The 27,763-nt window shown below is 44.4% G+C and overlaps 1 protein-coding gene across 1 annotated transcript in view; it reads right to left on the minus strand.

Annotated features, from left to right (window-relative positions):
* Window positions 1-603: 603 nt before the first annotated feature.
* The window catches only part of LMO1 (LIM domain only 1), a 56,910-nt gene continuing 29,750 nt past the window's right edge, over window positions 604-27,763 (minus strand). The window contains exons 2-4 of the mRNA XM_082317101.1: window positions 17,530-17,743; window positions 5,806-5,931; window positions 604-973 (exon numbers count right to left, since the gene is read on the minus strand). Of these exons, the coding sequence (XP_082173227.1) occupies window positions 868-973; window positions 5,806-5,931; window positions 17,530-17,743 (446 nt within the window). The 3' untranslated portion in view covers window positions 604-867. The remainder of the gene's footprint in view (window positions 974-5,805; window positions 5,932-17,529; window positions 17,744-27,763) is intronic.

Below are 27,763 nucleotides of genomic sequence, written 5' to 3' on the forward strand. Positions count from 1 at the left end.
GCCCCACAGGAAAACCCCACTGCCTATCAAACCCTTGAAATTAATATTCAGATCAATGCCTGGGCACCTGTTGGCAGGGCTGGAGGGAGCCTGCTCCTCGCAGCCCAGACTGGAGATACCGCATCAGCTGGCCAACAAGCACTCCCGGCCATGGCAACGCTCTGTCAAAATTCATAGAGATGCAAAGCAAGGCAACTCTCTGCCAGCACCTCAGCACTGCACAGCAGCCTGGGTGGGACCCGGCCAGCGACACCGACGGTTCCCAGCCATCACCTGCCCACAGCTCATTCCCCGCCGTTGTACAGCGCAGCAGGTTTTTGGACACAAGTCTCCGCACAGTTCCAGCGGAGAGGTCTCATTCTGCAGCAGCATTTCTTCCCCCAGTTTGTGTGTGTGAACTCCTGCCTCTGCTTTTATTCCTGCAGTTTCCAGGGATCTGTGTACATATTTCTAATAGTCTGCTCAACATCAAGCACAGGAAATACAGGCTTTCACCGCATGGGGAACAAACCACAGCTAAGATGACCAGGAAACATTGATAATTTTTAATTCACACCAGTAATAAAATTGCATTACATTTTTCATAAAATAAATGTTCCAGTTTATATACAGAAAACAGACTGTACAGAGCCCTCCCCCAGACCCCAAAAACTCACAAACATACAGGCAATGCAGTGCTCAGCTAAGCAGGCACAACTGTACATCTAAAATTGTAACTGCTTTGTGTTGGGGGGGAAAAAGTACTACAATGTATATAGTCCTCTCTGGACCAAGAATTAAAAAAATATTGCAGGCAAGCTGACAGGCGCCCTCGCTGCTCGCGCGGCCGAGCGCCCATCCCACAGTGCTTCAGCGAAGCAGGGTTTGTTATTGAACCTGGGACTCGAAGCTCCCGTTCAGCTGCCCTTCCTCATAGTCCATCTGACACAAGATCATGTTGTTCTTCAGGAAAAATTTGTCTCCCACACAGAATCTGGAAGATAAAAAGAATTAATGGCTGTAAGTATGAACAGAGGCTAGAACAAGGGGAATTTGAGGCAGTTTGGGTCTGAAGGCGACTCTGGGGACCAGAATTTGGTTTCCAGTTCTGCCAGTGGTGTGGGACCCCGGGAAGGCCGCGTGCCTCTCCCCTCGCTCCCCTTCCCCGCAGACGCCCTGGGGTTTTGCTGTCCCTTTTCCCGGCACGGTGGTGCTCAGCTCCCAGGCCATAGTTGTATGAAGCAGCTCAGGCAGCAGGTCCCGATCTCTGCTAGGTCCCACGCCAGTGGCCAGAGAAGGCTGGGTGCAGTTAAGGGATTTGTCCCTGCAGATGAGAGGTGTCAGTTCTACAGCTGGGAAATCAAACAGGCAATATTACACAGAGACTATTTTAAGTTTTAGCTGGTATCCACATTTCCACGGTTCCCTCGGGTGAGGCAGTATTTACACTAATTTCCAGGCAAGGACTGGCTATTAAGTCTTTCCTCACCCCCTTGTGTACAGTGCGGAACAATAAACAGAAATTTCCTGGTGGCTGGACTCCTAACCTTTATCTTCATTGAGCGAAGGGCACTACTCTCTATATACCATGTAAATTGTTCTGTTTGTATTGAAGTTGACAGAGAGGCTTGTGATATTTAACAATTTTATTTGACCATTAAGGTCAAAAAAGTTCCACATATACGATCTGAGAGGTGTGAATTGACAGCCAATAGATTTTTCCGCCCTGCCTGCTTGCTCAAGAATCAGAAGCTAATCTTTACTTCTTTAGATAACAAATAATGCTCTTTGCACCCAATTCAGGGGCTGGGTTTTGTCCATCACACCAACGGGGCCATGACAGACCAGAGCGCATGGCTGCGCCTCCCTGCCCCAAGTGCTGAGTCCTAAATCAGCCCCAGGTCCCTAAAGCAGAGAGTCCCCCCGGCCCCTGTGCCGAAAGGCAGCTCTGAACCCACAGGAAGGGGCAGGTACCATCCTCTGGCAAGGCCGAATATTCACTGGGCTTTGAAGGAAGATTAGTGGCAATGATCCCGTCCTCCAGAGACTTAGCAGACCTCAAACGCCCATTTCCTCTGCTGCCAGGCAGAGCTTTGGCAGGGATGTTGCCTACTCCTTGTCTAAAATGCTTTCTAGATTTGTAACCCAGGCAGCTTCAGGCAGAGCATCTCCATAAAACTGAGTATTTTGTGCTACAAGACCAGGAGTGGTCATTTTAGAGCTCCTTTATAGGTCTGACATGGGCACAAGTTTTCTCCAACTGGACACCTGCAAATAAACTGATTAATTTGCCAAGCTGGTGCAGAGAGAACTGGGCATTGGTTCTCACTTTATATATGATTTCACTGGAGACTTTCCATTTTCTTCCCTCTGCAGCATGTGCATTAGTAGTTCTGAAATTCAACCTTTTTTGCATATTAAAAAGCTAAAAATTAATCTCAATTTAAATTAACTGCTTTTATGCTAAAAGCTGTACTGCATACACTCTCCTGAAAACCACCTTCCCCACTTGTAGGTTTACTCACAATAAATAACAGACATAGCTGTTTGCTTTCTGCTGCTTATCCCTACCTTAAGTACAACATAAATCTCCAGGAAGAGAAATGCAAAAATTACTCTTGCCAGCAGCATCACCAACAGCCATCTCTTGCCCAACCTGGTTTGGGTCTAGAGGAGCCAAAGGAGGAGCTGGAGGACTAGGGAGTTGGGGGGCGTCTGCGTATGAGCACGTGGGAGCTAAAATGCACAGCAGGGCTACCCTGAGACCCTGTGAAGTTTTGGGAGAAGGGCTTGATTCACTGGAAAGGCAACTATTTCTTTCTACCTGCCAGTCCTGCAAACCCAGCAGTAAACTGGGATCTCTTCAGCTGATGCATCTCAACTAGAGACAGAGGATTTAACAGGGCAACTTCAGATGCAGTTTCACATGTCCCATCCCGCAGCTCTCTTCAGAGAGGGAGGTGGGACCGCACCGCCAGCCCCCACGCTCGGAGCAGGTCTGTCGCAGAGCCTGTCTGGCTGATCGAGTTCCAGCCAGCAGCAGCGAGAAACAGACGCTGAATCTACCCTGCCATTTCTACAGAGTGATTTTCTTCCGAGCAAATCCACATTTTTAGATAACGGCAACACAAGCAGCGGGATTTCCTGCAACCCTTGTAATACTGGCCTATTAGCCAGCTACAGCGGTGACCAACTTTTATTCAGTATTGTGACAAGCTTTGTTGACCTTATAACAGTTTAAAGCACGGTAGGCTGAGTCGCGTTGTAGGACTTGCTGCAAACCTGATGTTTTGGAGGATGAAGCTAATGAAAGTACTGCACACTCAGTAAAAATATTAGAGATTTTGCTCTGATGGATTTAACACCCTACACAGAGTCTAGCTATAGGAGGGCAAGTAAGCTGGAAGAGAACTAGAGAAAGGTCTTCATAATCAAATCTTTTCATAGCTGAAGAACGAGGTGGGGGTTTCCAATTCAGAACTAGTTTTGGCATTCACCTCTGCAATTTTTACTTTAGGGTTACTTAAACTCACTGTTCTCGGTTCAGCTTCCAGTGTCATCTGTTACAGGAGCACTGCCATTCTGCCCTTTTGGGCCAAAATCTCTAGAGGATAAGTCATAAAAGTTTGTAGCCTTCTGATCTCAGCCAAAAATAACAATCTACACATAGCTCTACACTGTCTACTCAGCCCACCTTTCTGAAAAACTCAGCTCCTCCCAAACTGGGCAAATCCCTTGTGCATCAAAGCGCAACTCTGCCAGAATGGGGGGATTACCTGCACTTTCCTGCCAGGCAGTGACAGCGCTTGGAGGTTATTTTAAGGGCAGAGTAGGACTGCACTTTGCACTGCGGTAACAGTGTTAGCAATCGCAGAGGGAAGAGAGGGAGAGAGGTGCTTTGGAGCCTTTGTAATAAAAGGTGAAATTTAACAGAAATTCCTGAAAATGGAAACTAGGTGGTACTAGGCTTTTCCATGAGACAAGCTAGGGTAAAGTAGGGGTTTGATGACAAATACTCATCCTACAGACTCCAAGGCCAACCCAGCACTCCTGCCGGTGCAGCCCAGAGCCATGACTTGCCTCTGCCAGAAGGGACATTTGAGATGCTCTAGCCCTAGTATCGGCGTGGAGTTTGGGAGCACCCCTCTCTTGCCCGGCCTTCATTGGCAGGTGGAAGAAAGCTGAGCCTAAGGGCTGAGCCTGGCAGCATTCCGCAACACTTCCCAGTCTGGAGACAAACCCCACAAACAACCAGCAATTTCAGCTGAAGACAGACCATCTCGGGGAGGGAACATAATACGTTCTGCAGACAGTCACACGCTGCTGATCGGGAATCACGGCTGTTGCAGAAGCATATTCAAGAGTGGCAAAACAAGAATGGGCAACTGAAAGATTTAGCGTGGCTTCGGGAAAGGAGCCCAAGGCCAGGAGCCACTAGATGTCACTGCCGCCTCGGCGCTGCCACCGTGCCTCTGGACGCCGCCAACATTAATAGGAGAGTTTTCTACCTCAAACAAACACCGCCTCTGCCTTCAGTAACGTGGTCGAGTAAAGCCACCTGAGCTACAAACTGCTCACCCCATTCTCCTCTTCCATGGTCTGGCACCAACTAGCCACAACCCCATTCATCCCCATGAACTAAACCACTGTCAGAGGGCATGGAAGGAGAATCAGGCCCCAGTTTGCATGGTCTCCTAAATTTAGAGGGAAAGGTGGAAGGGGTTTGCATCCACACACGCACTGAGTATGGCTACTTCATTAGAAATCCCACTGTGACTTTTGTTTTAGGGCGAGTGATGAATTCTTAAGTCAGGCTTTTAACTTGACCTTTACAGCATTAGGTTCTACATCTCCCTACAAGTTTTGTCATCTCTCTTCCATCACTATCTCTCTCACACCTTCACACAAGATGAAGTGTTGTTTCCTAGGTTCATCTTTGGGAAACATAACCACAAGTCCAGAACATGCACCCCAGCGCAGCCCCCGGGCCCTGGGCAGTCACTATAGCCTCACTAAAGCAGGAAGAACAACAAGCATTTCAGGCCTGTCTTGGACAAGGATGGATGGATGGATGCATCAGAAGGTGACACCATATCACGTCTGGCTCTGTGGGCTTCCATTCTGCCTACAATCACCAACAAACAGGGCGCTGGAAAGATCTTTCACAGCCCTGCCAAATTTGGCTATCTACAGGTAGCCCAAGGGCAAACTTTGTGCATGACCCTTTATTATACTCCTTGACATGTGTTTTTCACTGGGTAAAACCCAGCAGAAATACACAAGCCCCACTCAAAATTACCCCACCAAGATCCCCTATTAATTACACAACAACTAAAGGGATTTGTTCCTAGTGTTGGAAAGGGCTTGTCTAGAGTATTTTTCTCTTTCCCATCCCTTCTCTTTCTCCTCCTTCTTTGCTGTCCCCAGTTCTGAGCCTGTCAGAAACCTGATTTAAGCAAAATAACATCAGTTTGCCAGAGGAGGACCAGTCTCTATCGCCTGCATTCTGCAAAGAGAGCAGATCATGAAAGGACGCTGAAGCGGTTTGTTTTATTCAGCAGCAGCTGTGCTGTGTACAACCGTGGCCAGATCTGCAGGCTGCGTGCCCCTCCTCGCCTCCCCAACTCCCACCAGCTACAAGGGGATTTGCAGTAAAGGGGCTACAGGTACTTAGATGCATCACCCAGGTCAGCCTAATGAACCAGCCCCAGTCACACCAGCAGGCTGTGAGGCCCAGACAGGTAGCGTGGATCAAACATTTCCCCTATTTTACAGGCCAAGGTATAAATTAGTTTGTGTTTGTGTGTATAATAACTGTGTCCTCACCGCTGGTTGCAGAGCTGACAGGCAAAGCAGTCCAAATGGTAAACATTATCTCTGGCCCTCATCACCATCTCAAAGGCAGGGATCAGTTTACTGCAGGCAGCACAATTCCCGGTGGTACCAAAGAGCCTGCCAAAGAAGCACAATCATTAGAAGCCATTTTAATTAAATGGTGGAAGGACTAATTAAGTGTAATTAGCAGTATCAAATACTGTATTGCACCAATAAATAGAAGTTGCAGTCTCCATTTCGCTGACCAACCAGTGTGCGGGAACTTGGGATAAAACTGCCTGGTGAGCAGGCTCCGATTGTCGAGATGAAACTTCATTTGGTTTGCGAGCCTAGGGCTAATTTGCTGTCTAATGGAGAAAAGCATTAAACACTTAGAGCACTATTTTGGGGCTCACAAAATTTCAGTCAAAAACTATCTGCCTCTCTGCAGCGGTGGGGGTAGGTGCTTGGAGCCGCCCGTCCTCCTCTGCGTGTGCTTGCCCCGTCTGCGCTTGGCCACAACCTAACGGAGGAATAGGCTGGCAGCCTCTTGCAGCAAGACGCAGAAGACCTGCACACTTTGCCAACCCTGGCAGGCAATGCTATAATATAGCTCAGGAAGAACCTCACTTACCTGCTGTTGAAAGCAAAAAAGTACAACAGCATTTTGCAGGGCATCTGAGAGAGCAAGCCCTCCTCCCTGGCTGTGCCCCCCTCCTCCCGCCTCCACGTTCCTCCTGGGAGTCAGCTAAGCCCTTCCACTGGGCCCAAACAGCATGCTCAGCCATTCCACTTCAGCTCCCCGGTCCTCGAGGACAGCCCTTCGGCACTGGAAGCTTTGCCATTTTCATCTTAGCTTTCACTATCTGTCTCCCCAGATGTCTGCTGCTGTTACAGCTCCCGCCGGGGGACTCAACCAAGACTGCAGTATCCTTCCCCCGGCCCACTTCTCCAAGATGTCCCTGCAGACCCCTGCACACGCCAGGGGCAGCACGCCACTGCAACGATAAAGCCACACAAACCAGCCGGGGCTTGAATCAACACGCCGACAAAACCAAATTTCACCTAAGACTGTGGTCAATATGCAAGTGGTTAGTTAGGAGATGATAAAAATTGTATTCTTGGGGTGATGAGCCTCAAGAGGTACGGTTCCTGCTGACCATTAGCTCTGTGTGTGCAACGCGTCACTGCCCGCAGACAGATTTGGGCTCGTGGTTTGTTTCAAGCCATTGGTTCTGGCGGATTCCACAACAGGCAGGCGAGAAGCACCAGGAAAATCTATAACCAATTTCTAAACCTGCAATTTGCCAAGCTAATCAATAGTAATTATTACTGGTCAGTAATTGTGAATTAAAACACCCAGCAATGTTACAGAAACCTCCACACAACTCTCCCACCCTCACACGGCACCGTGCTACCAAAGTCAGCTTGCTCTTCAGCTACAGAAAAAGGCTACCCTTATTTTTCATTAGAAGTGGTATCCATGGTCTTTCATTACACCTGGCTGGAAAACCCCAAGACTTCCTATGAAGAAACAGCGCTACGTTTTCCCTAAAAGTTAAACAACACAAATCAAATGAAAACGCAAACCCCTGGTGGGGTGGGACAGAAAAATCGCAATGGGAGGACCAAAATTTTTCCCCCTAAGATCCATCATATCAGGGCTGAAAGGAAGAGTAAAATGCCAGCTATGTAGTTTGCACTGGCAAACTCAGACCAGGTAATCGGGCAGCCCTTTCCTCCCTGCAAGCTGACTCCGGCTTGCTCGGGCTCCCGCAGGCAGGCAGGGGAGGCAGCTGAGCACGGTGCTTGGCTGCCTAACGCCAGCAGACAGGACTGAAAAAATGTGGCACTGAAAAGTGTACAGGTCTCCACCCTGAAACGCCCGGGCTCTCATTCAGCACCCGCTCGCAAATCAAGCCATTAATACAGACATCCCTCCCTCCCCCAACGTAGCTGCCCCCTTCTACGGTACCTCACTTGGGCATAGCAAAACCTGACAGCTTTTGCCACGGTTTTGCCATTTTCCATAAAACCAGTCATCTGTTTTTAGAGTACCCAAGTCACAGCAAACTCAAAAAATGAGTCCAATACACGTTAGGCAGGGAAAGTGGGAGGTTAATCCTAGATTTGCTCTGTGCCCAGCACTGCTACATGCACAAGTATAAAATATCCATTATTCATTAGCATCACAGTTGTGTGGAGCTCAATCTAGATTAAACAAAATAAAGGGGCCCCAGACAGCACCATTTGCATTGTTAAGCAGGCGCTTTTCTTCAGCCTTCAAATAGGAGACTTTTCTAAATGGAAATGATGGGGAAATTTGGACAGATGTTCACTTAACTATTTAAACAGTTAGCTTAAGAAACATGAAAAATGTATTTGGCATCGTATTCACCTGTCTCCTTTCAGGGGTTTGGGGGGTAAACCAATTGTTAAACAGCTTTGACTGTTTGCATAAGATCTGAAGCTTATGTTCTGTCCAGCTGAAATCGTGTTGCCTTCTAATGTCTACATAAACGTAGCTTCCAGCTAGTCAGCGTGCTAATCTTTTTCTCTTCTATCAAGTTTCACAGTCCTCCATACCCTCCCTTTCCCAACAGATGAACATTTCACACTTATTCTAGCACTTCCTAATTTTAATCTGCTTTTCAGGGAGTGATTTAGAGCCCTGTATATTCACCATGCTTCTAAAAATACGCTGTAACTTGTAGCTCAGTGAACATGATTTTTTTTTAGTCCGCTGGAAGAAAAAGCAAAATGAACACAGACTTTTGCCTTTTTTGTTTGCTTGTAGAAACCCTGCCACCTCTGATACCTACTTGCCCAGAAGCTACTTGAGCTGAAACTTTCTGAGGTGGGGAGCTTCACATTATTGGAGGAGGGAGAGAAGACAAGGAGCAGGAGAAAAATCTTCCACCCTAAGCCCCATCTGTGGTTAAATTTAAAATAACCCCACATGAACAAACTGATCTGCATTCTGTCCCCCAGACACCTTCGTAACAGATGCAATACCCTCTCGCACATTCACGCACACAAAGTTGAAGCGCATTAGAAAAATCTATCAGAAGATGCTCAGCATCTACTTACCAGCTCGGAGCTACTGGCAGAAAAGAAGCTGGAAATACAGAAAGGTTTCAGTTTGGAGTTGTTTTGCTTCTTCTAAAAAACCCTTTTTTTTCATCTCCCTTTGAAGTTAAAAGGCAACAATCTTTAAGTACAGATTTATCCCCCCTTATGTAACAGGAAGACCTAACCAGCTTGTAAATAAGCATAGACTATGCAGATTTAAAATTTAGCACAATTAAACTTTTACCCTGTGGTAGTAATTATGTTTAATGGCTCTTAGCCTGAACTTAACCATGTCTATTGTTGTCAGCCAGTCTAAAAGCAGGAGTTTGTCCAAGGACAATTTTCTGTAGTTTATAGGCACCCTAAAACCCCTGCTACGCGCTGTTCTCATTGGCCATTGATGTCAGTGTGTATAGTAAAAATTAAAGCTAATTGGCATACAGGAGCAGCAGTGAATGCAAATGAATTAATGGGAAAAGAAGGGAGCGCTCCTGGAAGCAAGTAGGCAACTGTCGAAGGATGCTTTTTATGTAGCCTTGTCTGGGCTAGAGTCATCTTCTGCACAATGATCCAGACCTCACCAGCTCCGTGAATACACCTGAAGTTAATTCAAACTAGAGTAAAGTCAACAGCACCCTGCAGGTTTTCAGGGAGGAAAAAATGGTAAAGGGTCCTTACCGTAGGGAAAGCAGGAAGAAACTTCTCATATGAACACATTAACTTTAGCACCTTTTAACAGATTTTTTTCCTTCTCCAACCAAAATGTGCAGGGTGGCTAAACTGAGAACCTGATTGCCTATTTCCGTCACCACTAGAAACAACAATCTGTTTTAGTGATTGTCTACAAGGAGAGAGTCCCTGTTTCTTCTCCTCTCTCTAGCCTGGTGTCTGACTAGCTAGCAGTTTGCAATCGAGAAAGAGGGAGAAAATCTTCCCTCCACAGAAAGAGTGAAAATTTTGGAGCTGTTTACAGGAGACAAAAAAAGAGGAAGCAGAACAGGCACATATAAATAATGAGTGGTACAGAAAGGATAGGTTGGGAGTGTCAACTGGATTTTTTTTAAACAACACAAGAACAAGACAAGTTCAAAATTAAACAGCTGAGTTGAGACTGATAATTCCCCAAAACAAGAGGCTTTGTCAACACTGAAAGGTAAGAATTATGAGTTGAAAGAGGACTAAACACTTATCTACAGATAAATATCTACATTTGTAGATATTGTGTACAGCTACATATTTCTCTGTATATTTGTATATCCAGATTATCTGGATAAGTTTTTGAAGAGCTACCAAACCCCACACTCATATCCTCTCCAGCTAGTAGGTGAAGTAGGTTTTCCCATACACTTTCGCTATATGCCTGCTGCCATTTATTTCCTAGCTCCATCAGGACCTGCTGTAGAACGAGACTTACTTTACGTACCTGAAACTCATCACCATGAAAAGAAAAGGTTTTGCCCCTACCATTTGAAACAAACCAACAACTAGTCTTCCAGTGAGGACAGCTCTTAACAGCTTGCAATCAGTATTTTTCCCATCTGTGGATATTAGAAATACGCTGAGCTACAAGTCTGATTTGACCAAGGTACTGAATATGCCAATAATTGCAGGGAAAGCCCGAACATCACTTAAAAAGATAAAAAGAATAAGCTTAAAAGCAACTTCAGACTCGAGGTTCCCAACTTCCCTGTCATCAGCCTTTGTGTAATATTCAGAGAAAGCCTTAGTGATAGGCATTTCAGTCTGGTAAATACAGATTAGGTGGTGCACCCTCCTTTCCAGGACACCATTGTCAGTGCTGCAGTGGGAAGTCATGTCAGCTGAAGGAAAGGAAATGCATTTTGATACTAATGAAGTTGGTCAACCTGTCCTTTCATGAAGCCTTCAAGTTCAATCGCAAAGAATTTACATCTTGCATGTCAAAGGGTTTGGCATCCATGGATAGCATAGTGGGAGGAGTTGAACCAGCATGGTACAAAAAAGCCCTCTGGTCGGGTGATCGCACTAGTTCAGAGTTTACTGGGCATAAACTTCAAGGCTGCTGAAGGGCATCTATTTTCAGTTGAAGAATGCATCTGAATGTTCACTTATTTTTACTCCTTTGGTCTCTCCCTCCATATTTTCAGTAGATATTTACCGTGGGGTAGGGACTCGCAGCAGGTAAGAGAAATCCAAGTCCCCCTCCCCTGCCCCAGCCTTCCTCAAGGTATAACTGAAGCCACCGACTTTAAAACCCATCTTGGTTGTCTCCAGCACTGTTGAACACACATGCAACAATGTCCTCTTAGGGGAGTTTAAAAACAGCAGTCAGAAAACTGCAAGGCTGGAAGTGCTAGAGGTGTGCTAGAATACCACACCCTGGAAGAATTACTCCCCGTAAGCTTTCCTCCTGACTGGGAGGTGTGGAGAAGGGGGGGCGGGGAGGGAAAAAAAGCAAGCGAACAAACCAAGCATTGCTTGTTTATCCTGAAAGGCATGGGCTGTGAGAAACCCCTGGACCAGCTACTATGGAGAAAAAAAAATCTGTGCTTTAACATCACAAAGCACAGCAATGTTGGCAAGACGCATTGCATTTTGAGCCTAATTAATCCTCCTTAATCTGTATAGATACCAAGCGTAGAAGTGAGGTTATCCTACATAGCAAGCAAGACGCTCCCTGTTGCGATGCAAGAACAGCACTTCAATTTTGCAACGTTTTTAGGCTCTGACCAGATACCTTTTGTTCAGCCACTGCATTTATACCTCTCCTCCCCACACTGAACGTGTCCCTTGAAAAGCAGGCAGGGCATGCTCTCGGTGCATGCATATGCACTATGCTCCCCTGGTGGAAAATAATCCTAAAGACTCTCCTTGCTGCTTCAAAGGTGTTGCAGCTTCTGCAGGCTGAAGCTACATTCAGAGTATTAGTGATGTCTCTAGTAGATGAACTTAAATTCGGCTAGTTTCAGCATGCCCTTCCCAGTTCCTGAAGACTTGTGCTTACATGTCCAACCATGGTTTAATTGTTTGTCTTAGGGCCTTCGTTACCGACTTGGGGAAACCCACCAGAAGGAGGGTGTTTGCCTGCGTCCTCCTGTGCCAGAGAGCAGGGCGCCTGTGTTTGTGCAAGATCGCTCTTCATATCCCACAACAAAATGAAACCGTGCACATTTGCCAGAGACAGAACACTTCAACTAAAGGGCTCCCAAAGTGATTCATTATCAGAATTAACCCACTGGGGCATCCAGAGCAGAGCAAAACCCAGTATCCAACAACTGGAAACCCCAGTACCGGGCAGCTGATTTGTTTGGACTAGGAGCTGCCCAGGGTGGAGTTCAAGCCTCCATGACACAAAGAGTGCTGAGGGGCACCAGTGCCAGGGGACGGCAGTCCTGCCAGGACGTCTCCGTCCCTCAGACGGGCTGCGCAGGGCTGCTCCGCCTGCCAGAGGCACAACGCCATGCTCAGGTTGCGGCACCGATGCCATGCTGAGGTTGTGGCACTGATCAAAACACGTGGGAAGTCGTGTGAAAAGAACTTCCATGAAATGAACCAAGAACAGCATCGGGGCTTCCCAGAAAGCCCTTCTCTCTTACTGATTCACCATCATTTTTTAATGCAGTTTTTTAGCTTTCTTTGGAGTCTAATTAAGGCCCTGATCAGTGTAAATGATGAAAAACTTTCCCAACACCAGCATATCAAACACACAGAAGCAACAGTTCTGCTCCTGTCAAAGCAAGCCTGAACCGCCTTTGCTTGTGTGAGGGCACCATACCGAGTAAAAAGGAAAAATCACATTCTTCATCAGCACTTCACAGTGAAATTTAAGTTGTCAGTTCCTCCTGGGAAATCCTGATGCAAGACCCAAACCGTCCCTGTGAACCAGAGCTTGGTGAATGTTTAATTACGCCTAGGAACAAACACACAGTGCTGCGTGGGGGCTGCGAGGAGCCATCCACGCTGCATGCTAAGCTTCTCTGTCCCAGAAGCAGTTTCTTCAATAGCATTTGCTTATCAAAAATAATTAGAGGTAGGAATGCTGGAACTGTGATTATGAAACAAATGGTAAATCTATTTGCTCAGACGAAATGTATCGAAAAATATATCTAGACACAGCTGGAGACTGAGGTGATACTGCAAGGATAACAACTCGAGATCCAATTTCATCTTTCATGATTAAAAAATGAGCAAGAAAGTGTTTTATGAAATGTGAAGGTTAACAAATGTTCCTTCACAAGCAATGACGACAGTTTATCTTTTGAAACAAATGACCAGGCTATGGTCTGCTAGCAGCTCCTGAAATACATTTGAAAGATTTCTTCTAAAAACCCACTGAGGACCTGCACACAGAGCCGGCAGCCCACCGTGCTGCCAATGCCTCGGACAAAGGCAGCTCCAAAGCAACGCCAATGCACCGGGGCAGGATGCAGCCACGCTCCTGTCCCAGCACACTGCCCCATGCCGATGGCAAAAGTCCAGAAATTCATCCCCGTCCCCGATCCCTGCAGTGGCTGCAGCTGCTCCAGTACGGCAGAGCTGCTCTTTGCTGACAACCATGGCGCAGGGGCTCTCGGCCCAACGACACCGTGGCGCAAGCAGGGCCCAGACCTGCAAATTGCTGAATTTCTAAGCTGCCCAAAATATTCCACAAGTCCTTTCTGTCTATAGGTAAGCACCTACACATTGCTGCCTCCACACTGAGGAGACAAGTGGAAGCCTGATGCTGGGTGGTAGTGTTTGGGTCTTTGCAGCCCCGGGCAGGAACAAACCTGCTGCATGCTCAGCGATGGAGACTGCACAAGGGAGGGGAAAGCACGTCTCACCTGGTAATGAAGCACGTATTCCCAAACTCTATGCTCAGCTCACAGGCAAATTCAAAGAAACATTGGTCTATAAAGAGATTATGAAACACCAATCTTTTTCTCCTGGTCATTACACAGCAATATTCCTTTTGGACTTCAGATATAAAAGATACATCTATTTACTTTTATGGGTGCAAAATCAGTCTAGCTTTTAATTTTTCACATGATGGTTGACCTACTAAATATCAGTGCACTATTCACCCTGTTTTTATTCAAAGGCATATAGAGGAAGTGGCCAACAATACATTCCTTTGACTGTCCTCCAGATAAAGTACTCACTTTTTGGTGCAAGTACAGTATGAAGTATGAAAACTTAATTTTAGGAATGAATTCTGCTAAAATTTGACTGGTAGAATAAATACCGTGAGTTGTTGAACATGGAAAACAAGATGCGGATAGAGGCTCTAGAACTATAAAAGGGAAGGAATTATATAATGATGGGAATGGGTAATTCTCCAAGAAGAAAAATTCAAATTACCAGGAGTGAACAGACAGTAGAGAAGATGGTGATGGCAACTTTAACTCCTTCTATTAATAGAACTCATAGTTAAAATTGAGAGAGAAAGAAATATTATGTGTAGAAGGCAACAGAAGGTGTTTTAAAGTAAAAAAAAAAAAAAAAATTGCTTTAAACTTCCATAAAATATAAGACTGCATAGCAATGCCCTTATTCCTATCCTAGGACCCTGAAATGGTCCCTTAGCATCAGGAGAACAGAACCCAGGAGTGCAGCAGAATGCCCCAAAAATAGTATAAACCTAAATTTACTTATTAGCAAGAACACAAAACATCACAGCTGTAGATCTGGCTAAATTTCCTGGGATATGACAATTATATTGTTCTTCCCAATAGAAAACAGGTAAGAAATATTTCTAGTGGTCAAAGCTGCTGTAATGGACTAAATTTGAATAGGGGAAAAATATTTAAAGTAGGAAGTAGTAACCCCCCCTCCCAAAATTAGCTAGTAGCATTATATATACATAGCCATCACCCGAGGAGGTTAAGGCTAGCCAGGGACCGAGAGGAGATTGTGCAGCTAGTTGAAGCGTTTGGTACCCTACTGCAATACGGGCAGATGCCCCCCATTTTTACTCACAATACCTACAATTTCTTTAGCATGGAGAATGTCTGGCCCTGTTTTACTAGGCCACATAAGCCTTCTCGCCACAATTTAACCATGCTGCACAAATAGCAACAGACTCCCCCCTTGGTGGACTGGCGATTATTCTAACTCAACAAATGGAGGCAGAGGGGCTACGAGACCCCTTTCAGGCACAGAAGTTGTTTCCTTCAGAGACCATGCTTAACTGTTGCTGTGACAGAAGCTGCATGGACATGGTTAAACACTAGCCCCAGCTGTTGCCTTCCATGTTTCATGAATTGCCCTCTCTTCTCAAAGACGGGACGTGGGCTGTTTCCTGGGGTCTGCACCTCCTGGCTTCTTTCCCATCTCTAGCACAGACCTCTGGTGTGCCCCAGAAAGTCATGCCATCTGGGGGCCAGTGAGAAGATCACAGATTAAGCTTTTCCACCTCAGAGAAGCATTCTCAGGATAAACCAAGGAAAGAAAGAAAGAAATGCTCTACAACTGCAGTGATAAAAAGGTTCTTCTAAGTTTAACAGCATTGATACTGCTTTCCTTCAGCACTTTAACGTGTCTGATTTGATGCTGCATGTTATTTTTGTTATGAAAGTAGAACAAACCAAAATCAATACAGTGCTCATTAAACGGACAAAACATGGGGTAGCTTGTAGGTCTCCAAAAGCAAATGTAAATGGGAATCACCGCCCAGCTAAGTATTTCCAGTAGGGTTCTGCAACAGGTAGAATAACACTGAATATCTATCTTTCAGGTCAGATTAAAAAAAAAGAAAACCCAACAAACACACACAACGCTGTTTATCAAATGCACAAATGACAAAGTCTACAGAAGTGATAAATAATGAAGAGGAGGATGACTGATGTAGAGACCTGGATCAGCAAGCTGGGTGCAAACAAGATGTGTGTTTTAATACAACCAAGTATAAAGAAACACTCCAGAAACTAATGCAGCCTATGCTTTCTGGAAGGAAGACTATTCCTGGAAGAAGCTCTCCTGAAAGATTTTGGCAGTCCTTGTGATTAGCACCTAGCACGACCCAATTGTGATACTATGATGAAAAGAAATGATGCAATCCTTGACAAGGAAAGATCAAGAGCTGTTATATTCTTCATTGACACATCAGAATTATGTCCACAACACAGAAAGAGTACAGCTGAACTGAAGGAGGGTCAGTGAAGAACCAAAATGCTAATTTGGCGTTAGAAATCTGTGTGTTAAAGAACTTTCTGGAGCTCAGTTTCTTCAGATTAGCAGAGACAGGGTTAAGGATACTTCCAGAGCAAGTGACTTGTGGCATTAGTAAATACTCAGACTTGAGACAAGGTACAAAAATTATTTCATGATAGTGAAGATAGTTAACTCTTTCCTCATCACACCCTTTCCACCTTTCCAAAGGCTGCTTATCCTGTCTTTCTGCCTTCAGATGTGCTCCACCCTTACCTGAGCTGCTCCTCACTTACGTTTTGGGGACGCACCCCATCTAACCCCGTATGGACCTGCAACTGCTGCCTCAGTGGCAGAATTTCAGCTGAGACATTTCATGTGTGCCCTGGAGAGCTTCAGCTCAAGCAGGAGCAAAGATCCTCATGTGGGCAGGATGCTCTTGTATACTGCCTGGCTGAAAGGCAAGGTGGCAGCTCCCATATGGAAGCTAATAGACTTATTTCTTCTATTTGGCTCAGTACTTAAGCTCTCATCTTTAGCAGGAGAAACTTGTTTGTTCAAGTTTACTACGAAAATATTTACTGATGATTTTCAGGAGTATGTTTTACATTGAAACACGTGAAGCATCTAATCATTGAGACTAATCTACCCAGCCTCTGGACACCACAAGGTTAGATGGCATTTTACCTCCCTATCTTAAAACAGCGTGTTGGTTTTGTTTTGCTTCAGATGTGTTTGCTGGTTGAGGTTGCATAGGAAATGCTATCAGTGCTTTAGGAAAAAAAAGAACACACACACATTAGCTGGAGATCAAGTACACTCTTCCAAAGGAAAAACAAAGCAAAACTCAGTGTTTTGCAGTGTGACCCTCATAAGAATGTCTGCATTAGGCCTGCTGTCTTATTAAAATTAATTTGTGTTTATAAAAAGTATTTTGTACAAAACCCCCATACACAAGGCAAAAAATCCCATGTGTAGTTATGTATTGCAAACACACACTGACAGGGTAGTTCTAACTCAGAGTCAGTGATGGTCTCTGCAGACTTCCTCATATTTTTTGAAGTTGATCTGTAATTTTGGAGTGTTTTGCTCTGTTTACTTAGGGAAGAGACAAGAGCCCCTCAGGAGGAACCTTACTCAATATAAGCACTAGAAATCTATCTAAAAGCTATCACCGAAAAAGAAAAAGTAAAGGTTTGGTCAGATCTTAGTCAATATGCAGGGGTATAACATCCAAGATATGCAACAAGAATTAACAGTCTTTTCCTAATTTTCTCAGCAATGACTGCTTGTTCTTGTTGGTTCATAATAATAAAGAGTTAAGTCATGCCCTCCCTTCTACCTTGACCTAAAAATAGGATGCCACCTCCCTGACTACAAAACACAACAAGTGCAAATAAAAAGCCATGCTTAAACAGAGGAAGAAACTCCAACCTTTTCTGGGCAGGGCTGACCACGCACAAGTACATGTTTTCATAGTAAAGGTTTAGAAAGACAAACAGCTAGCAGCACACTGAGAGGCTCTGGGAAGAGCCCACAGTACGTTCCTCTATTTACCTCAGGTAATCTCTGCGGCAAAGAATGAGATTTGCTTTTGTGTAAAGAGTTGATCCAACCTCTCCAAGACGACAGTCACAGCAGGCACACTTTAGACAGTCTTCATGCCAATACTTATCCAGAGCCTTCAGCAGGTACCGGTCCTTGATCTTCCGGTTGCAGCCAGCACAGCCCTTCTGCTTCCCTTTGGGTTGCACAGATAACATCGGCACACCTGCAGCACAAACAAACCATTTCGTTTAGAAGATATCAAACAGCTTGAATAGGTTTTCTGCATTTGGGGTAGCACTCTGAGCTATAGGTAAATCCGTGAGCAAATACTGCTCCTGGTTTTATTACAAGGAGTTCCAATTGCAAGAAGCTGATGGTCAAAGGAACTTAAACTTCATTTGCTATGACAGGGTAAGTGGGAGTGTGACACTTGCAGGAACGCAGCCCTTTTTTCCTAAGGGTAGGGCTGACACACAGCACCAGACTTTTTTTTAATTAACATTGTGCAGCAGAATAAACTGGCTGCAATGTCAACATTTGCTTTTTCCCTCACTGCCAGTACCCTTGTGTTGTTAATTACCTGCCACAGGCAATTACAAAGATCAGAAGGGCCACCACTGTACGTACCCTCAGTCCAACATCTTGGCTGGATCAAGCTTGATGGGGAAAGGAGAGGAGTGGCTATAAAAAGATGTAGTACGCCACTGTTTTTCCTCTTTTGTGAACCCCGCTGGTCACAGAGGCCTCAGTGAACACTAGAGCAGCCCAGGGGCTGCTCTAACATAAATGTTATTCAAAAGCCCTCAAGGACTGCTGAGAATAACCCAATGAGTGCCCCTCTACCACTAGTGAAGCCACACTCCTTAAGCAAAGCAGAGCTTTCCTGCTCCTCTTGTACTGCTGGAGAAGGTAATAAAAAAACAGGAGTTTTTTCCTCCCTGGAAACCCCTGCTGGGACTGCAAAGCAAGCATGAGCTAGCTGGGTATGAGGTGGTGACAGGACACTGAAGTCACTAGGCTGGTGGAGACTTGCTGTGGCCACCTTCCTCACACTGCCGTCTCCAGCCTTCTCCTCTCCCCCGAGCGATAGTGCCTCCCATGGTGAGCACCGACACGGGTGTGAGACCTATCACCCTTCTCAGTTTAAGAGGGAGGCAGGGGAGGATTTAATGGAATCAACAGGCAAGGTGGAAAAATAAACAAGGATTGTACTGTGGGGGAGGAAGAGGACAGGGGATGATGAAAGAAGAAACAAACTCACTGAGAGGCCAGAATCCCATTTTCTGTAGAGCCTTGATTTTACTTTGTTACCTATTTTTATTTTTACTAGTGTCAGTTGCTAAAAAGGGAAATGCTGGGCTTTAACAAGCATGACATGGGCTTAGCCAATGCAGAGAAGATGAGAGGGGAAACTCTGGCTACAGTAGCAGGTGTCACTGGTTATATATACTCTTACACAAAGTTAAGCCACCATTTCTGTAGGAAGTGCCGAATGTCCCAGAAAGTATCAGCTTGATAATGGAATTATTAACAGTCCCTTAACCGGAGAGGACTGAGTCAGTGCCACTGTACTAAGTGACATTTGCTGCTTTCCTTAAAAGCCAGGGTGACCTGACGGTGGCTAATGCTCAGCACATGTAAAACCCACCACTCCCACAGTAATAATTGCTTTGTCAGAGCTGCAAACAGATGACAATAGCACTTAAGACACCTCTACACAAACAGGGAGGTATTGATCCATTTGTTATCAAAGTGGTCTCAGCAGCATGGAGACAGGTCAAGTAACATTCAAAAACTCTCAAGGCTTAAAGAGCGCTCCTGCTCTTTGCTGCGGGACACTCAAAATCCGCTTGCAAAGTCAATACAAGCAAACTTTTGATGCTAGTGACAAATATGCAATAATTAAGTGAAAACTTAAATCTGTCTTTGCCTGTTACATATGCAACCCATAACACTCCTGAGGGAAATTCTACGTGCAGAGCCACAGAGAAACACCTGCACGTTTGGAAAGAGGGAAAAGACAGGGAAGTGTCAGAAGTGTAATACACCGCGGGTGCTGGAGGTCAAACTGCAGAAGTCCTGTGCTTCTGGTCAGAGTCTGTTATGAGAACGAGGGAAGTGGCCCCAAGGTTGTGGACACAGCACTTTGTTGTTTTTTTTTTTTTTTTTCCAGAGTACATTTCAGGAGCAAAGAGAAGCTTCACTTTTTGAGTAATTTCTTTTTCTGAAAACTTAAAGCCTTCATTCCATGCTCTCTCCAACTCCACACAAGGAAAACAGCACATCATGAGAAGATACTGCCTTATTCTGAGGCAGAGAAGGGCACATACATGAATTTGCATTTGCAAACTGTGTAAGATCAGTACCAGTGATGAAAGAAAATAGTTTGCACCTATGAAAACTAAGACCTAGATGTGCAAATTATATTTTAAGATAGGAGCCCTAGACACCAGTGAGTCATTACCCACTCCCCAAACAGGCTCTCTGAATGTGAGCTGTGTACCCTTAGAGGCAGAAGAGGATTTCTTACAAGGAGAGGGTCAGCATACAATTCTTTTGCAAGGTTCCTCTAGGTAACTTAAGGATCCTGCGTCTGGAGGTGCTGCAGATTTCAGAATGCAGATTCTAGACAGCCAGAGCCCCTTAAACCTCCTCCCAAGAGAACTGCTGCATGGGTGGAGTTTGAGATCATCTCTGTGATTCAGAAATACAAGATCTTCAGCCAGATGGGACTTCCCAAGGCTGTCGAGCACTTTTGAAACCAGTGCCCTTTCAGAGTTACAGCTCTCCTCACCCAGAGCAAGGGGTCCACTGTAACAGCAGCATGGCCAAGCGTGAGGGCAGCTGTGCAGGGACAAAACCCTGGCTGGACCATTAGGAGAGGCTGGTTTGATCAGTAAGGGCGGGTTGGCAGGTTAGGAGGGTCTCCTGAGGTGGCAAGCAGGCCCAGACGGCTGTGGGCTGGCTGCAGTGGTGGTTCTTGATCTATCTGTGGCCCTGGCAGCCCTCACTCACCGCCACCGTCTCAGTTCCCTGCTATTGCAAGCACACCATTGTCTTAGGAGAGGCTTCTGCGACTAAGGGGAATGTAACACTTTGATTTTCTTCTAATAACTAGCAAAGGAACAGATATATATATTTTTAAACAGTACCTTAAGCAAGGAAAAAAGCTATGTATTTGGTCAGTGTTCAGCAGGGGGCTTTCTAATGAAAAAAGGTACCATTTCAGAGATCATATGATGTTCAAAGCTGCTATTTCCACTCAGATAATAACGAGCAAGGTCAGCCTCTGCTGGTCAGGTTCAGTGTTTTGAAATTACATTTTGGTCTGTGAGGCTTCCCTCCGACATCCCAACCAACCGGTCTGCACGGAGCACACACACCACTACAGAAAGTTGCAGCTGCAATTAGCTGGTGAGTTGACACAGCAGGCAAGGCGTGAAACAAAATTTCAAAAACTGCCAAACTTGATCAGCAAGGGTTCCTCGCATGCTTGCCATGTCATTTCCAAGCAACAAGAGAGCAGCATCTCAGAAGCTTAACCCCTTTCATGGTTGGAGGCTTGCAAAGAGAGGACACAGCCAACACCAAACCCCACTTTCCTCCTCCTGCCTCCCTCCCAGCAAATCCCAAGCAGTCTGGGCTTTGCAGGCGGAAACCACCTGGGGAGATTCTCTTTCTTTTTGGAAATTTCCCCACTGCAAGGCTGCGATGCTGCTTCATTTCTCTATGTAGATTTTTCCCCAGTACGTACCAAAAAATGCCAAGATACCTAGTTCAATTTGATCAGGGCCACGTGGTGTCTAACCAGGGCTGTCAAGAAACAAAGGGCTCACCTTCGATAAATTCCACATGCGCTCCGAGGGCAAGGATTAGAAAATGAGAAGTCGTGTTGCAGAGGTAGGAAAATTAACAGCTGGACACTCACCCGTTTACATACATGATCACAAAGGGAATGCTGACTGATTACCAAATTCTGAAAGTACCATCAAGTTGCTCTCTCCTCTCCTGCTGCTAGCCATCCATCGCTATCTTTTCTTAGAAACAGTAGATGAAGCCTTTCTATTTTTGGCTACCTACACTCCCTTCTTCACCCTTTACAACTTAATAGACTTGCTGCTGGTAAATACAAAACAAAACCTGTTCTGAGTGCTTGGAGCTCCAATGCACATTAAAAAATTATAGACACCACCTCTGGACATGCTGAAATTTATGGCTGTGTCTAAAGAGGCTGTTGTTGTAGTGAGTAATCTAAACTTTACCTCTATTCACAGTCGGACAAGCTAGCTTTAATCAGCCCGTATCTTCTCAGTCGGGGTCTTTCTGTAAAATTATTCAGCTGGCTTTATAACACAAGTGTCCACTAAGTACACCTCTAAATTTTTCTAAGCCATTTTACTGATATTTCTATTCACATGGCAATCAGCTGCAGTTCCTTTAAGGGCACTGTTCATAAAGCCTCGTTTCCAAGAGAGCCTGGAAACTTTTTATAAATGGTAGACCTTTTAAATAACAGTTATCTGCAATGGTCCTATGGCTTACGGCTCCACAGTGCTCTGGTCTGCAAGAGAGCTACTGGTCCCCTCTGAAAGCATGGAAGTTCACCACCTAATTTCTTTAATGCAACTCTAAAGGTTAATTGGTCTGAAAGAGTAATGTGGGACTGCTGGCTAATGATATATGCCTCAAGGCTTTGCAGCTTGCCTGTATTTTATACAGTCAAGTCCAGAGCACAGAACACAGGTGATATCACCAGGACTTTTCAGACCCCCCCTCAGACTTCCCGCAGCCCCCCTCGGCCTCCCCCTCTCCCACCCGAGCCCTCCGCTACACCCACATGTGCCGAGTGAAAGCGGCAGGAGCTGAAGGCGGTTCTCCTCCACCTGCATTTCATGCCTTGTTAGAGGGGGCTCTGAGAAGTGCTGCCACTGCACTCCTCATTACCACTGCAGAGAACTAAAAACAACCCTAATGAGGAGAGCGAGAGCGTACAGTACGGGGTGGGAGGAGGGACGTCCTCCCACACTCCCCAAGGAATCTGGCCAAAATCTTCAATTTGCCATTTATGACAGCTAATTAGTTATTCTATTCAAAATCTTTGCTTTAAATAAAAGAACTAATTATACACAAAGGTCAGTCCCCCACCTCCTGTGAAGCACACATAATTGGCTTATTTTCCCAACATTGTGTGTGTGTTTTACACAATGCTTTCAGGCAGATGGCTTTAACTCTTTCCCTCTGCAAGTTTTTGGGGTTTTTTTCTTGGTTTTTTTTTGTTTGTTTGTTTGGGATTTTTTTTGCTTAAAAAAAACCAACAAAAAACCACTTTCCCTCAGATTAGCTACTTTTACTATAAAAGCTTGCTCAACAATAAAGCAGATAACTACACACACGCGCACAAAATATATCCACTCCCAGAAAGGTTCATGCCAACCACTCCAGAGCAGTGCCTCCTACACAGGTGTACAGCACCTTGCACAACATAGTACTGGAACGATCTTTTTATTCTCCACCACAAATTCTTCCTTGAACAGTGCCTTTCAGATACAGTTACCACATTTCTGAACAACACCTCTGCCGAAGACCACAATTATTACAGGTTTATGGTACGCTTCTTTTTTCTTTGCCTTTTTTTTTTTTTTTTTTTAAAGTTTTTGTAAAAGTGATTATTATAGGGATACAGCATTCCAGTGCTACAAGCAATTCTGATTTAAAAACTGGAATTTTGGCAGCTGGGCAATTGAGCCTAGGTTTCAGAGTTCCACTTGAGGGGAAAAAAATGTTTATTTCTAGCATCAACACTCTTTAAATGAGCTGACCTCCTTTTGCCTGCTAACAAAAAAAACAGCATTTGGCTGCAAAAGATGAAAAAGTAACTGAAGAGTAGGAGTAATCTTATTAACTCCTGTCTCATCACAATAAATAAGCTGCAGTCTTATGTCTTTTATCAGAGGATCTGATATCATTTAAAAGCATTAGAGCCCTGCATCACCCATTTAAGTAAATGCAGACAGTCATTGCCAAAAAGATGCAGTGAATTTCATTCCCTTAAAAAGAAACTCACTTTGTGTTCCCAGTATTGTATTACTCACCTTCTATGAATATTACACCCTGCGAAACAAGTTAAACCATGCACTTCCACTGAACTGAGAGTACACCGTCTCAGGCATCTTCACCAAGAATTTCATTTGAAGAATTATGGCCAGCAAGGTGAAACTCATCATGTCATCTGTATATCCAATTAAAATGTTACATTTGGAACACTGAGTACTTGCAACTAAATGCTTATGAACAAGCCTTAGACCATTCATCAAAATTATTCAATGAGTAACCACAATCTTTTTTCATTTCCAGCTTCATGCTGCAATATACAGCAGATGATTTTTACCGTGGCTTTAGCAATTTATTTGTGGTATTCTTTCTTCTGAACCATTACTGAACAAATTTCCCAAGCATGGCAAAAAAAGTAGTTGGAGAGGGCAGTTAACAGGAGAAACAACCTTTTGATCAGTACTTCTATTTTAACTATGCTCCTCCCAATAACACAGCAATTTTTTTGCCCTACAGTTCAGAACAAGCTTTAGAGAAACGTATTTGAGAGTCCACTGGCAGTTTCAGCTGCCTAAAAGTGACCCAAAGCTTCATGTGTGACTTAACCCCTCCTCCAGTCTCCCATGCAAAGACTCTGTTTTTAAGCCATTTGCTCAGATAGATCAAGATATCCAAAATAATCATTAGCATCGTTTGAATCTGTACCAAGGTAGGTCCTGATTCAGGACACAAGGTTTAGGTTTAGAATTTAGATTTTCATTTTCCCCCAGAGTTTTGAGATTTCCAGTGCCTGCTTTAAGTCTCTGTTACTGAGTTGCCTTTACCAGAGGACAACCTGTAGCTATAAAGGAACACATGGCAGCAGGACTGAAGGCAAAACATAATAATTGTTGCTGCAAAACAGTTCCTATAAATCATTCCGGTAAGCAACATTTTCCCTGTGCTCATAAAATATGCTTGTTTGAGCTTTAATTTTTTGTAATTGGCACATGTCCAAAACTTATCCTTAGCACATGTAGTGTTTCAGTAAAATCCATTTTTACTGTTTGAAGCCCTGGGAACAGTAAAAAGACATGCAGATTTCTTCCACCTTCAACCTACCCTGAGAACATTCTGATCAAGTTTTCTCGATTAGTCACAATTTAGTGTCCTACAGTCTGGCAAAGGTCCTGATTTTAGGCAGCCAGTTCCCTCCTTCAGTGTCTGTAGTAAAAAAAAGTCTGGCAATGGAGAGACTACCCTCAAACCACCTTTCCAGCAGTATAAGAACATCACAGATGAGAAGATGATTATTAGGGATGACTAGCCTGGAATTCTTCCCATATTCCTCAATATTCCACCGACTTGCAGGTGACCACTGAAAAGACACTAAGCTCCAAAGTTTTCCATTCGGGGGGGTTTGTGTGTCAAAGCAAACCGATGGAAGAAGAGTCTCTGAGTCAGATGATCACAAAAGTGAGAACTCATCCCTCACTTTTCAGCTCATTTAAGAAAAACCTATGTACCAATGTTAAATACAGGGAGTTTTTTGTCTCTCCCCAAAAAGGAAAGAAAATCAAATAGAAAAAACCCTATATCAAGTTACAAATCCCGAAGACTGTGAGCAGTAAAAACTTAAGTCAATTATTTACAGGCACATGTGTAATACTACACAATTCTCATCTTCCAGTTAAAATGCACTATTTAACGTATTACTACCGAGGTTTCAAGTCATATGCAAAGATGTGTGATGTAGCAGAGCTCAGGTTTAGCAGTGAAACATTAACATCACCCTGACAGATTTGGTATGCTATATATGTGATTTTTTTACGGAGAATAGAACTATATCATTGCACAATCATCATCATCATCATCATCTTTTCTTCTGCCTCTTTGCAGACATACACAATGTCAACCTAAGCTTTCGGCAACCTTAATAGAATTTCAGTGCCCACTGCCAAATGGCCATTTGATGTTCTGCTCTGTGTACACTGATGAAGCAATCTGTCACAGGCCTTAATGCAGGCAATGATGACTATCCAATCTAAAGCTTTCACAGGCTTATAGAAATTTCTCAAGACTTTTGGAGCCTATAATAATTTGTGCAATACCACAAAAGAATTTGGAATCCTAGTGCTCTGTATTTAATGAAATATGAATATACTCTTTTAAATGTTTCTAGAAGAAATCCTACTCAGGCCAAAAGCATATTTTACACCATCAATCACGAGAAAGCTGTGCTGGCAACTCTGAAATAGCAAACGCTATAGTGATTGCAAGTTATTGTAGTATGAAAATAACAGCCCTCCTGCCCCTGTCCAAACTTACTGCAAAGCCAAGCATAGATGCTCATGCCCTGCGCAAGATTTGTACAATAAATATACAAGGACTATAATTTATTTGCATATTTTTTTCATTTCCAAGAGATGAGTAAAGATTCACCTGTAGAGAATGCAGAGGGAGTCTATCTACTTAATGCAATCCATGTAAGAGATACAATTGCTGCTGACCTTCTAGAAGTCATGAAATACACCTCCCTAGTGATGCAGAAAGATACAGTTATTCCCCAAACCTAGCCTCTCCTCCCTTTCCCAGCAAAACCAGACCAACCCATCTGCTATTAAAAGTTGAAAGGAGAAGGGCAAGGAGGGCTATTTCCTTCTCATCGAAAGAAAAAAAACATAACAGACAGTCCTTTGCAGGACCATTTGCATGCTAAGCTGTCAGACCATGCACTTTCCATTAAAGAGATACCATCCCTTTTCATAAGTCCATTTGGGATCCATTTTAGTGTTATCTAAAAATCAAATCTACATGGTAATCCTTTTAATGTACTCTTGACTTTTAAAACCAGCTTTATGTTCCTTCAGGAAATGTTTTAAGCCATTACTCAGTAATTACTACTCACCCATGAAAACACTGATCTTTTACAATATATAATCAGTTTGCTGACTTAAAAAATAAAGCAGACTGGAATTTCGTCTCATGAAAGTAGCAAAGAAAAAACAAGGTTAAGAGAGCATCCCGTCTCCCCCACCCAATATTTCAAAGTGGTATGTTTTTCCTGTCATATAAGAGCGGGAGCAAGGTGGTCACAGTTCCGAGTTTCTTTGTTAAGTCTCTGGGTGTGAGCAGATAGGAGACTCTCAATCTCAGTTTTGCATTGGTGATCACTGTGCAAGTAACCAATAACAATTACTGATTTAGGCCTAAGCAGAATTTGTATCATCTTGGATATAAACAATACCCTAACCTTTTGCAAGCCCTGAAGTTCTGAATGACACCATACAACCTCCTGAAAGGCTGGCAACATAGGAAAGCCATGGAATTTGTGGAGTTGCTTTCGTAAGCTTCAGCTGTACATGAACAAGTCTCAGAAGAGGTGCCAAAAACGGTTCACATCTAGTGCAACTTTACTGGATTTATCTGCACTGCACCTGAAGTCAACACAGGAATGCCTAGCCAGACTTCAGGGGCCTGAAATTACCCTGAAAGTCCTACTACCAGCTTCTAAAGCTTTTGCCTTGCTCCCTTCCAAACTCCTCTGCCCACCTGGAGGTGGTTGGGAGGCAAAGGAGAGTCTAAGCAGGATGGTAAGCCAGCACTGGCTTGCCCTTTCTAGCAGAAGCCCAAAAGAGGACAAGAGTGCATTTTGCTCAGTTACAGCTCCTGTCTGAGGATGACCAGATAAAAGCCCATGACTTCTGTAATGCAGATGCTCAGACTACAGGAGGTCCCTGGACATCCTGACCTTGCATGCAGTTTAACAAAGATCCTAGATGTTTATACCCAGTACACCCACCAACAATTGGAAAGATCCTTCTCATCCCACTGCTGACCCCAGAGAGCACAGCGTCCTTCTCACTCAACTGCTCTGGCAAAGGCAGTTTAATATTTCAAGATTAGAAAAAGGGCAGGGTGAAGTTTGTCCGAAAGAACTTGCTGTGCTTTGCAAATAATACCAACTAAAATTGTTGTTCTCTTAATGCCATGAAGATAGGGAAGACAGAGAAAGCAGAGGCTAAGTATTTTCTTTGCTTCTGTTCTGTTCGCTGAGGTCTAGCTTAAGCCTTACTTAGCCACAGTTTGCTTCCACAGACAGATTTTACTCTATCCCATTTCGCTACTACAATTAGGACAGCGAAAGTCCTGCTCTTGGCCACTTTCCCTTTCATTCACAGGGAAAGGTATGCAGAACCCAGTGCAACACTGT

The sequence above is a fragment of the Platalea leucorodia genome, assembly GCF_965183815.1.
Source record: "Platalea leucorodia genome assembly, chromosome: 7".
NCBI classification, from domain to species: domain Eukaryota; kingdom Metazoa; phylum Chordata; class Aves; order Pelecaniformes; family Threskiornithidae; genus Platalea; species Platalea leucorodia.